Source organism: Nematostella vectensis, chromosome 12 (genome assembly GCF_932526225.1).
Source record: "Nematostella vectensis chromosome 12, jaNemVect1.1, whole genome shotgun sequence".
NCBI classification, from domain to species: domain Eukaryota; kingdom Metazoa; phylum Cnidaria; class Anthozoa; order Actiniaria; family Edwardsiidae; genus Nematostella; species Nematostella vectensis.
Window position 1 is genome coordinate 3,402,248 of NC_064045.1, and position 12,688 is coordinate 3,414,935.

The window sequence follows — 12,688 nt, forward strand, 5'->3', positions numbered from 1 at the left end:
TGATCTTAAACTTTTTAATTAACTAACTGTGCACTTCTCCTGACACAACTGATTCAAAATAAATGGCTAGCTTCTAAGCGATATCAAATCTCGGTTTCTTAATTCTCCTTCTCGACAATTACAAAAAATACTATGTTTACCTTTGAAAAGAGAAATGGCAAAAATAGCCAAATCCTTGACACTTTCACGTGGGATTCCACCAATTGTTGTTTTTACTTGGACAGATATATTTATGTGGGTTGTACTCGTGCTACATAGGATATACCGCGGACCAGGTTATCGTCGAAAATGGCTATGTCTATAACATCAAAATTATTAAATTCTTGGGTAGATTATTCGTCATCTAATGAGGTTGAGGAAGCACTTCGGTGGCTGCTTGAGCGATATGACGTCTGGGAAAAAAGGAAAAAAGACTATGTTACGAATAACCTTTGAATAACCACCTAGTTGGTAACGTTATTTTGGATCCAGCGAGGGACAATCAACTACAAGGGTGGAGGGGGGCTTTAACCTTGCATCGACGCATTCACCAATGATACAATCACTGTAACAACAACCAACGAACAGTTTGGATAAAGACTTTGCTTTGGGACAAGGCAATTCCCTGAGTACCACCATCGACACAATCTCCGAGCGGTGAAAAGTGTTTAAAGACAGATAATCTTCTGACCTCTAAAAACCTCCATCGACACAAACCTTATTACAACGGAGATGTTACAACGAGCGGTGAAAAGTGTTCAAGTAAAACACAAGACAGATATTCTTCTGAGCTCTCAGAATCACCATTGATACAAACCATATTAAAACGAGCGAAAGAAATGAGTGGCCTTGGACAAAATACCGTGCTCATTTTTTCCCTTTCTATTGTCATTTAGCTACAACAATCAGAAGTATCGTACTCTGTACGGAAGAATTCTAAAAGAAAAAAATTAATCAAGGAATTTTGAAATAGGCAGGAGCTCAACTAGTCAAGAGAAAGTGGTAAACCATTGAAAAATAGAAGACTTCCTTTCCCAAATAATACTAAAAGGAATAATAAAATTAATTTAGGGAGGCATTAAATAGGCACAACACCCGCATTCAACTAATTTCAGGAGCTTGATTAAGAACTGTAAGACGGAATGATGTGTAGTCTTTATGGTTACATAAGTAAAGATTTAAGAGACGTTTGGAAATCGAGTGATGAGATGCTACCAGTCACGCACTACGTGACAATCACCATGGTTACATAAGTAGGGACGTTATGAGACGTTTGGAAATCGAGCGATGAGATGCTACCAGTCACGCACTACGTGACAATCTCCATGGTTACATAAGTAGAGACGTTATGACACGTCTGGAAATTGAGCGATGAGATGCTACCAGTCACGCACTACGTGACAATCTCCATGGTTACATAAGTAGGGACGTTATGAGACGTTTGGAAATCGAGCGATGAGATGCCATGACAGAACCTTCTCCTGTACGCCTGCGCGTTACGCATGCGTAAATAACTCACCAGAAAAGGCATGCCGGGAAGGCACACTACTGCGAGGGCTGAAGGAAAGATAGAGAATTAGAAAGAAAGATTTTACTTTACAGTATCTCCTTTAGGTATGAAAGGCGGTGAAAATTTGACTCGAGGGTTAAGTTTACTTATAGATTAGAGTTAATAGAATTATTATTTGACAACAGACTAAAAGAAAGGGTAGTCATGGAAACGTGCAAACTCCGAGTCGTGCTCACAAACAAATGACGTCACGCGTCACACTGCGCATGCACAATGTACATAGCTCCTCCCACATGAAGAAGAACAGAACAGGCAGGCAAAATGAAAAAAAAAACTAAAAGTAGTACAGCAATGGCCGTGCAAGCCAGTCAAAACAAACTTAAGATGATTGGAATAAGTAGCACTGTTTGACTGATATTGAGTCAAGACAATTGAGAATCGGCGTTAGATAATAGGTATTAAAATCGTACCATGCCTTTAAATTAAAAGTTGTTGCATTTAAATTGCATTTAAAATTAGTGTGGTTCTGGAGTGTATTGGTTGTGTTATTATATTTAGGTTACCGTCGCGTGTGTAAAAGAAATAGGGTACATTTTCCAAACATGCAATTATACTAAGACTTACGTTTATTTGCTCTTGGATTTCTATTATAACATCACATGCAATTAAAGATCACAAGAATTAAAATCCAGCCTTATCAATTTTTTTTAAACACTCCATTACCGAAGAATGATAATTGCATAAGAACTGAATAAGAAAAGCTAGCTAAATTTGACGCGAATTTCGTTGGCGAAGGAACCTTGGAATCGAATGTACGTCGCACGTCTGAGGGATATAATGCATGGTGTCTTTCCGATACCTACAAGATTACGGCCCTTAATCTTCATCGTGTTGGTGTCTAGAGCGGGACCTCATACTGCTTGATGATGACGGCTGTGACGGATGATTGACATATGAGTGAAATAGAGCAGCATTTAGAGGAATTCATGGCATGCAAATAAGGCTCTATTACTTAGTTACGAAACCTTTTAAAGAAATCTCCTTTTTATAGCCTGAAAATCGAACTATGCATCACAATGCTCTACTTGTGCAAGAATAACATAGAAATTGCCATTTAGAGCCTCAAGAAAGCTTTAACTTTAACGATTTTTTAAAGGTTTTAGCAAAATTTTGACTGATAGAAAAAAATATACATATTCTTGATTCCTTCAAATGTGCTCTCGCGTACAAACGTTTATATTTTATGGATTAGTGAGAGACACCTTGAGATTGAGTACATTGCATTGCGTACAGCCGGTATCATTGAAGCTAACCCATTTGGCGCATGCAGTGATAAAACACTCGAAATGTATTCATATTCACATCATATGATTGACATCTAGACATTATTTTATAGATTAAGACAGATACATTAATACTGAGCGTTATTAGAATAGATTAACATGTACTTAGATGTAATCACTAAACGAGGATTAAAGCCCAACAAAAGATTCACTTAAAATACCTTTGAGATGGAATGTCTCGATGATATGAAAATTTTGACATGAAAACAAAAAGAGTGTACGCATCCAATCATCAGTCGATGCAAATTTTGACGCGAACATCTTCCCTGAAAACGCGGTAACTGAAGCTTGCTTGCCATACTGTTTACATTTCATATTAGACATTTTCAAAAGAATTTCGGGGTACAATACCCTACGGCTGACATAGAAGGTTTACAAAAAGCTAAGCAACCAAAAAGACGTGTCAATTAAACTTTTCGCTTGAGCTTAAGTGTCTATTAAAATAAATTCCAATACTTTTTGAACAAAATTCCAACATGTCAAAATATCCAAGCTAAGTTTATAACTAAATTTTCTTGACGATGTAATAATAAAAATAGTTTTAGTTTTCAACGAGGAGTTTGCAAATATTTGTTTTGAATGTAAACATAGCCTAGTTAATCATTCAATGTATTGTTTTCGAACACAAAACGACAAGGGAGTTTTCATTTATTTACAGGAGATTATTAGTTAAGCTATTGCCCATGAAGGCGAATATCTTTATTTCATCTTTACTACTATGTACAATTTGCATCGACGGATCATCGTACTACCCCTGTGAGGTTTCATTATTAGTATACACAAGAAGCAATTTAAAAACTTTTGTTGTCGTTTAAAAAAGACACCTTAAAATGCATTACCTAGAATATTATATTATAATAAAAAGATAGGATATCATAAGAATATTATTAAATTTGGAGTTCTATACTCCAAGCTTGGTTATCATCTAGACGTTTAGAAAATGCGCGGGAAAATCTTTTAGAAGCGCCCGACGAAACCAGAAGTGATCTGGTCCACTATTTTATATTTTGCACGAGATGTAGAAGATAAGGCATGAACGGTACGATTAAAAAACGGAATGAATAATAAGTAAATTAAATGTTAGAAGAGATTAAAAGTTAGAAGAGATTCGGTGTACTGGAATATCTATCAGAAGTTTTTCGTGTGGATAAGAATGTTCTAGGCACCTCGCGAGATGCCGCACGTCCTCCACTCATAACTCCGCTGGTGCGGGCACGTCCGCGGGCCTTCTGAAGAGAGCTCTCCAGTTGCTCGACCCGCTCCTCGGCCTCTTCAAGCTCAGTCTGAGCCTTTCTGAAGCGGGCCAGGTTCGCAGCGGCCAACGCTTCCTAGAAAAGAAAAAGGGGATGAGCTAAGACTTTGTATCGGTTATTGTTTCATTCAATATTTGGAGACAAATTGTGTGAAAAAAGCCCGGCATAATAACCCCAAAATAAAGACTCATCAATCATTCACCATACCAAATTCAATAAAGAGTTAAATCCCCCGAACAAGAGATGGTATAGATGCTTTAGTACTTTTCAAGGAAGAAAAAGATTCGCGGCTAACATAGCCCAAATGTTTTGACTCCCTGTGCTTACCGCCTCCTCCACAGCTGTGCGCATCTTCTTCAGCTTGTTGTTCATTCTGTCGGAGTTCTCCTGAGCACGAGCGAGGTTCTTCTGGTCCTCGTCAGCCTGGAATTGGATCTCCTTCATTCGGCGCTCGTTTTTCTTGGCAAGTTTCTGGGACTCGGCGCTGCGTTTGGCCTCGTTGTCCAATTCGCGCTCGAGTTCCTTCACCTGTTGGTTGAAAGATTGGTATAGTAAATCTTCTTACTGTTATTACGTGACTGCTATTGAAACAGTGCGGAAGATTAAATTTTAGATCAGCGCGTAACAGCGATTCTCATGTCCGCTTTAGCAAGGTTCCCTTGTCATAAAGGTGTAAGTTCTTACCCGCTGCTCCAGCTTCTTGATCTGAACCTTGAGGGCCTTGCCTCCAGCAGCCTCCAGCTCCTCAAGCTTCATCTCAAGGTCCTTCTGGATGCGCTCAGCACTCATCCTCGCGCGGTCAGCAGCGGTAGCGTGGTCCTGGGCGCTAACTAGCTCAGCCTGTGCGCGTGCGAATTCAGCAGCTGCCTTCTTCGAGCGCTCATCAGCGGCCTTAGCCTCGTTCTCTGCATCGTCGAGTTCCTCCTGCATCGTGTTGACCTGGCCTTCCAGCTTCCTCTTGCCCTGTTGAAGGTTGTTGACCTGGTTGGACACCTCGGCAAGACGGTCCACGGCGTCGGCGCGTTCCTGGTCAGCGGTGCGGCGGGCGCGGTCGGCCTGCTCCAGTTGGTTTCTGAGGTCTTCCAGCTCGGCGGCCAGCTCAGCAGAGCGACGCTCGGCGCGGGCGGCAGATTCACGAGCGTCGTCACGGCCTCGCTGTTCCTCTTCAACCATCAGTTGCAGGTCCTTTGGAACAAAAAGCATAACACTTATCCTCTTGGAGTACTAAAAATATAATTCTTTAAGCGTCTAATATCTTTGTTTCGACATTCTATAGAGTCATCTAGATTCAAATCATTTTCATTCATTACTTCTTGTTTCTTTATGGCGTCAACGCCAAAAAGAAACATCACCTTCAAGACAGCCGTAAACCGATAAATCGTTTTATACGTACTCCAGTAATCATCCTTCGCTTTTCTCAGAAATCTAAATTAACATTATTCGTGCTGCCTTTTCCAACATTTTATCTCATTTTTTTCGACATCTCCATTGATCAAACGTGATTATCTTATCTCCTTCCCCACCTTGACTTGCTGTTGCAGTTTCTTGGTAGTCTTCTGGAGTTCCTGGTTGGCCTTCATGGAGTTTTCAAGGTTGATTTCCATCTCGTTGCAGTCCGTCTCGAATTTCTTCCTGAGGCGAGCATGCTCGTTCTTGGACTTCACCTCGCTGTCAAGAGAAGCCTGGAGAGCGTCGAGCTGGCGTTGGTGGTTCTTCCTGGAAATGGTAAGAGTTCCGATCAATCAAGACACAGAAAATTTCTCAGGTCTTACATGACTTTCTATCAGGCCACTTTGATCATTTCTGTCCTGTGCTCCTTGTCGCCAGTACTGTCACAATTCCTGTTGTAAGAGGGATTCAAAGTCCAACACTCTTATTTCGTTGAAGAATTTATTGGGTAAAAATATATTAATGCAAGCAGGCTCGTTGTCAATTAATATTATTGTTCTATGTTGCTCGTTTTACCCGGTTTACAGTCACTTCGTCAACAAACCGTGTCGTCCACAACCAACTCGACCACAAATTGAGTCAACTCGTTTACAAGTAGAGTCAACTCGTCCACAAAAATACAGTCAATTCGTCCACACATAGTTTTCACAAAAATGTAGCCTCGTAGCATAAGTGTTTTATATAAAAAACGTCTAACTGAAAAAGAGTCTTCTTAGAACTTCATATGATAAGGCATAGCTATCACAGATGACAAAATAATGGTTTCAGGATGTCCGCTTTACCTGAGGGTGTCGATCTCCTCATCACGGTCAGCCAGTTTGCGCTCGAATTCCTGTTTCAGCTGAGTCATCTCGAGTTGGATCTTGAGGACCTTGCCTTCCTCGCCCTCAAGGGCACCCTCAGCCTCCTACAACCACAAAACACACAAAGTGTTCAGTGCTCAGTTGTCACATTTTGGTTTTCCTTGAAGTCCGTATATCTGTCTTGCGTGGCAATGCTGTTTTGTTTTTAAATATACAAAAATTATTATTATTTATAAAAATTCAACTTCTCCTTTATTATTTGATACTCTATGGAAAAGATGTTGAATTGATAGTTGATGGCAATTCACCGTGATTAAAGCGGATTTATCTCACTATAGAGATGTCCTTTGCATAAAATGTGTCAGGCAAGTTGGATCAAGTAAGTTTTTCTCGTTTAATATAGGTATGTGCGAGATTGGCAGGTGTCACTCACCTCGAGAGCGGTCTGGAGCTCCTCCTTCTCCATCTCGAGTCTCTTCCTCAGCTTCTCGAGCTCCACGACGCTCTTGCCTCCCTCACCAAGCTGGTCGGCAAGATCGTTGACCTCGGATGCAAGGCTCTTGTTCTCGCGCTTCAGGGCTTCGACTTGCTCGCTCTGCTCATCGAAGGCGGCCTTGATCTTGTACATCTAAGAACACACCAAAAACGTTGGTTAGGTAGTAAAGTTACTGAACAAGAATATTTGATTAAAAGTAGCGTACAACTGACCTTGGTTGGTCAAGCTGTTAAGGAATATATTTTGGGTTTTGGTTGTTTTGTTTAGAGGGTAAATCCTGACATTGGTGATAATAATTTACTTGACTTGGTCGTGTTTAGAAGGTTCTATCCAAAGGCTAGAATTAACTTGACTGGTCAAGTGAAAATGGAATTGTAAAGGCTAGAGCAGATGTTCAAGGAGAATTTTCCGTTGGCTTCCGTTGGATGATCAAGGAAAAATTATCTTAAAAAGCCAAAATCTGTTTATGTGCACTTCGGCCTCTCTCTATCTGGAATTGCGCGTTTTCCAGGTTTTTCCGTCATGTCGGCTACCCCCATACCTCAGTGGAGTAGTTCCTGGCCTCCTTTTGGGAGTTGTCAAGATCAGCCTGGACTTCTTCAAGCTTGACGCGCCATTCGTTGATCTGGATGTCGATCTTCTTCTGCTTCTTCTCTAGGTTCGCGTTGTTGGTTTGCGCCTTCTCCAGGTCGATGAGGGCATCCTCAAGCTCAGAGTTAAGACGGCTCCTGGTCTTTTCAGCGCTTGCAGCCTTTGTCTGTGCGGTGTTAAGAGCCTCTTCCATCTCTTGGAGCTTGGCAGCAAGCTTGCGCCTAAGTGGATAAAATAGGTTTGCTTTGGAAGCTAAGAAACAAACGGGAAGCCAATTATCCCTTCTTTAAGCTGTAATGCTGGAATGAAATGCTGAAGAATAAAGATCCTTTCTTTGTGAGGGGAGGGAAGTTCCTTTAACTTGGCGTCACTTGGCTTTGAAGGTAACACTAGATTAAGGAAAGGGGGCGTTAAGGATACAGAGCAACTCTAAGGTCTACATACTTGGCATCCTCAAGCTCCTCGACCTTGGCCAGGGCGTCCTGTTCGTATTTGTTCTTCCAGCTCTGAGCCTCGGTGTTTGCACGGGAGAGCTGCTTTTGCAGATCCGCCTTACCATCTTCAGCCTCATCGAAGTTCTCTTGCATGGCGTCGAAGTCGGCCTCGAGGTTCTTAAGTCTTGCTTGGGCCTCAGCCTTGGCGCGCATCTCGTCGTCGAGCTGTTTCTTTAATTCCTCGAGCTGTTGTTCCAGGTTCTTCTTCGCCTTGCCAAGTTGACCACCCTTATTTTCCTGCTCCTCGAGTTGGCGGTTGACGTCGGCATTCTCGGCCTCGATTCGACTTCGGATCGCTTGCAGCTCCTGGATGTTCTTCCTCAGTTCTTCGTTCTTTTGGAATAAAATAAAATAAAATAATTCAGGGGGGTTAACACCGCTAGAAATTACAAGGGTACAAAAGTATTCAAGCTATGAATCAACACAAAAGCTACGAATGCTCCGAAACTTCGCCGCAACTTCGTTTCACAGAGGCGTAGAAATCCAGTCTGGTGTTGAATTATAGTTTGTCTACACAAATTTTCTACAGATTGTCTGCAGTTTCTAGTTATACCATACAAAATATACCCTTCATATTTTAAGTACTGCATAAGCTCTTGCTTTTGTTAGATGCATAGAATATGATCACATGCACACTTATACAGTAGTACTGTTACTAGCTCGGGTATTTTGGTTTGCTGACCGGCCTTTTTTCTCATTATGCCAATCAATAGATTAGCCTAGAGTTATACCTGAGCCTTGGATTCAGCGAGCTGATCACTGATGGCGCGGTTGTTCTTCTCAGAGGCTTGCTACAAACGCAATACAGACGTAGTCTGGTTAGTATAAAACAAAAGGACACTGTTTTTTTTTTTTACGGAAAAACGTTCAAAGGCTCGCGAACATAAGACAAATGCATATTTGACTTTCACCTTTTGTTTCTGCAGAGTTTCCACAGTGACAGCGAGATCATCACCCTCGTTAGTGAGCTGTGCTTTCTCCTTCTCGAGCCTATGAGGCAATGACAAACATTCGTAATGAGAAAGAAAAAAAAACTGCGTTTGTGTCTTGCTCTGTAGGCCACACTATTGTGGAACTTTTTAGCACGAAATTATAAAATTTCGCTACTTAAGACAAAGAGGTGAAACACACGAAGATAAAAGCGCGTAAAAAGTTAAGCCCCATCTACACTAACAATTTTTAGCTGACAATTTTTATGAGACAATTTTTATTTGCTAGTGTAGATGGAGCAAAGTTGCCAATTTTTGTGTGGCAACTATAGTTGCTCAAAAGCTAGCAGGTTTGTCACTCATGAAAAATTGCTAGTGTAGATGCCAACAAATATAGTTGTCAACTAAAAGTTGTTAGTATAGATAGGGCTTTAGTTTGACGACGCGCGAAACGTACATACGCGCCTGTCTATAAGGTTGCGTGACTCGGTCAGAAAACACTAGTACGCGTTGCGTGACCAGGAAATATGTTAGCAGATGGTTGACAGTGATGCTTGTGAGTATTTTATTTGTGATAACTAGCTTTTTTCTTATCAACTTTTTTCTTATCACTTATTGTTCAAATGGTCAACAAATGGAGGTAAATATCGTAGTCTTGTTTTCCGTTTTTCGTGCTCTCTAGTAAATTGATGAATGTCTTGGTATTGCTATAGGTAATAGCCCACTAGAGTGTAATAGTTTTGTGTATCTATATAATCCGGTAGCTATTTCAGGATCAAAATCGACACCTAAAGCCTAATTATGCTATCAATCGAGAAAATTGTAAATTGATTATATGTTTTAATAAAAATACAATAATGATCCTTTATGTTATCTCAGTCGGACAATAATTGCACGGAACAATTGATTACTTACTTAGCCTTTGTTTTCTTGACTTGGTCGAGTTCTTCTTGCATCTCCTGCATCTGTTGGTTCTGTTTGCTGCGCATACTGTTGACGGCTTGCTCGTGTGCGAGGGCCTGCTCCTCCAAGTCTTTTCGCAGCTTGATGATGTCGCTTTCCCTCTTCTTGTTGAGTTCCATCTAGTAGAAGCGCAAAAAGAATTTTAGACGGCACATTAAGAAACAGGCAACTTCTTTCATGACAATTTGGATGGTGGATGCAGCTAAAAGGAGGAATCTTTTTCTCAATATGCTGCGGAAATAGCTGGTATTTCGATTATCAAAACAGTAAAGGGCAATACGAGTCAAACTTTGTCACACTCGCTGTATTTCGTTACATACGCTTTGCGTATGTACAGTACAAATAGTGATTCGCGTTCATTGACAATAAACCGGAGGTCAATCCGAGGTTACGCTACAACAGTTCACAAGATAAGAAATATTTCAAAGAAACGATAGACGTTTCAAATCCTATTAAAACTCGGCGGTCCTCAGCTTGCTTAAGTACTAATTGTTTTCTTGTATCGTTCGCTGATAGACCTTGATGACGAAAGTGATCAATTGATTGATGAGTGTGTTATAAAGCATCAAGGTAATCCGATGGAAGCTGTTTTCATACGGTCACGTCACGGTGTCAAACGAGGTGTTCTTGTCGGTAAAGCATCAATGAATGAAATAAGTTCAACATTGCGAGCATAGTAACATGACAAGTCTGTCTGCTTCGGCTGTCTTGGTAGAAACTCACTTATACGCCAGTAATGAATCACTGATACGTTAACACCACAATCACACGCAACAGTACTAAACAAATTCGAAATTTGAAATCATCCTGATTTAACATTACATTTTATAAAATCTAAACTTAGCTTTAAATTCGTGTCAAAAAGTTTTTATTAAAATATTAGCCTTTGGCATAAGAGATCGTTGCTAATTTAGCACCCTCTGGGATGTGAGTCATGTCAGAGACAACTAAAAGGCTCTGTAATCCCACGCCTAGACCGACGTCGCTTCGATGCCAGAATTTGGTTAATATTCCCGACATTGAGCTTCAACATCTAGCGGGTCAATCTAATACGAGAGCTTGTTTGCGTAATTTATCCAAAGTGAACTGACATTGTATCCCTAAGCTGCAACAAGCGACAGATCTCCACTACCGACAGTGCTTCGGTAGGGTCCTGAGTGGCGTGAAATTACTTCATACTCTGAGCATAAGCTATAAAACAAGCATAGCTCTGGTTATCTTATCACTTTGCTTACCACTCGCTCAAATGCTGGATCATACGGCCTTTCGTCCATTTTGTCTGATCACACACTCTCCGAGAAATACCCCACTGAACAGAAGAACTACAACACAGCGCACTCAAGCAGCGACCGCAATGCTTAATGGGACGACTCCGACTCGAGGAAAGACGCGCATTCCTGAGTTGAACGAGCGATGAGCTTGCGCCGAATGTTCGAGAATGCTCGGGTAAATTCCACGAGGGAGTGGTTAAGGGTAGAGGAGGAATGCACAAGGGGAGATACCGCTTACCTGAGCCTGCGTGGCACCACCTTGCTCATCGAGACGTTCGTTGAGATCATCGAGTTCATGTTCGAGTTCTTGCCTTGCTCGTTCGGACTAAACAAAGAAAGAGAGACAAGCAGTCATGGGTGTTTCTGGATTTCCAGGGATGAATTATCAGAATAGACCCCCCCTTAAAAGAATGAAACCAAAATACTTAAGCACATGGAATCAGTTAAAAATACAAAACAGATAACATTGCATTTAAAATTCAAAGCATTTAAAAGCTTCGAAATCGAAATTGTTTTATTTGAAACATGATTTCACTAAGAAACATTTCACCAAAAAGGATGCTTCGATACTAAAATCTACCACATTCCAGAGCTTCTTTAAACAAACGATTGGAATTCAAATCCTTAAAGCACACAACATGGAAATTTATTTGATACCTTGAATAAACACCTAAACAAAGAATTAACATTCTAACACTGATTTACGGACTTTAAAAACACTTCAAAAAAGCCATACGAATGCCTTAAAATTGTGTTTGGAAAAGCCTAGAGATTTTAAAGATATAAGAAATAAAATTTGACATTTATATGGCGTTACATTTTTTGCGTGACCCGTGGCGCGACGTCAAGGGAAACGCGAATGGTCGCTTGACAGATCAGCACCCAAGCAATATGAAGAGGTATCCGAATTATGTCGACTTGACACGATAACAGTGCGCCATTCAAAGGATGCTATGCAATCGCACAGAACATCACAGGCGACTCCCTTCCGATTGCATGAGCTGCCTATCAACGACGGCAAATAGCCACTCAAGAGTAATAGAACAGGCGTAAAATTTCATAACTGCGGGTTTGGGTGGCATATTGTCTAGTATCGCAGTATGAGCTTAAGACCGTTAAAACCCCAATAATTATCGCAAAAGCCTGTTTATGGCATTCGAGATTTCAAGAAAGCTTTGGCTGAGTAAAAGTTTAAGTTATGCTGAAGGCAGTTTTCTAGTTCGGGATAAGAGAGTGGGCTCTTTAGAAATGAATTCAGACATCTGTCACTACCTTGAGTACTGTGACCCCAAAGAGAACATAGCGGAGTAGCTTAACTGGTTGTACCGTCGAGAAACAAGCTTTAAATCCACTGAGAAATAAATATTAGTGTTTAAGACACGCTTGGTGTAGTGAGGTTACCTTGGAGCGAGCGTTGCGTTCAGCTTCGAGCTCTTCTTCAAGTTCTTCCACACGCGCCTGCAAACAGAAGTAGAAATTTTCAGTAAGAATCGAGTCCTGCGAAACCTTAAGGGCTCCGCAAAGATCACATGCCAGATGTAACCCGTGTTGATAAATACCAGAGATTTCCTCTAGCTTAAAACTACCTAACTTAATATGGTAAAACA

At 40.9% G+C, this 12,688-nt stretch overlaps 1 protein-coding gene across 8 annotated transcripts in view; it reads right to left on the reverse strand.

The window, feature by feature from the left end:
- LOC5516909 (myosin heavy chain, striated muscle) overlaps positions 1 to 12,688 on the reverse strand; it is a 25,583-nt gene continuing 12,895 nt past the window's right edge. The window contains exons 21-37 of one of the 8 annotated variants that reach the window (XR_004297298.2): positions 12,483 to 12,539; positions 11,320 to 11,406; positions 9,763 to 9,929; positions 8,830 to 8,908; positions 8,650 to 8,709; positions 7,869 to 8,251; positions 7,375 to 7,645; positions 6,771 to 6,965; positions 6,317 to 6,441; positions 5,609 to 5,801; positions 4,770 to 5,270; positions 4,413 to 4,613; positions 3,999 to 4,160; positions 2,353 to 2,422; positions 2,114 to 2,133; positions 1,499 to 1,536; positions 1 to 392 (exon numbers count right to left, since the gene is read on the reverse strand). Coding sequence is in view for 6 of the 8 variants with exons in the window: in XM_001636908.3 (XP_001636958.3) it covers positions 3,930 to 4,160; positions 4,413 to 4,613; positions 4,770 to 5,270; positions 5,609 to 5,801; positions 6,317 to 6,441; positions 6,771 to 6,965; positions 7,375 to 7,645; positions 7,869 to 8,251; positions 8,650 to 8,709; positions 8,830 to 8,908; positions 9,763 to 9,929; positions 11,320 to 11,406; positions 12,483 to 12,539 (2,550 nt within the window). In the remaining 2 variants the exon portion in view is untranslated. Of the gene's footprint in view, positions 393 to 1,498; positions 1,537 to 2,113; positions 2,134 to 2,348; positions 2,423 to 3,501; positions 4,161 to 4,412; positions 4,614 to 4,769; positions 5,271 to 5,608; positions 5,802 to 6,316; positions 6,442 to 6,770; positions 6,966 to 7,374; positions 7,646 to 7,868; positions 8,252 to 8,649; positions 8,710 to 8,829; positions 8,909 to 9,762; positions 9,930 to 11,319; positions 11,407 to 12,482; positions 12,540 to 12,688 lie in introns of those variants that run through there. The other 7 variants (XR_004297299.2, XM_032386905.2, XM_032386906.2 and 4 more) reach the window with 7 other exon arrangements.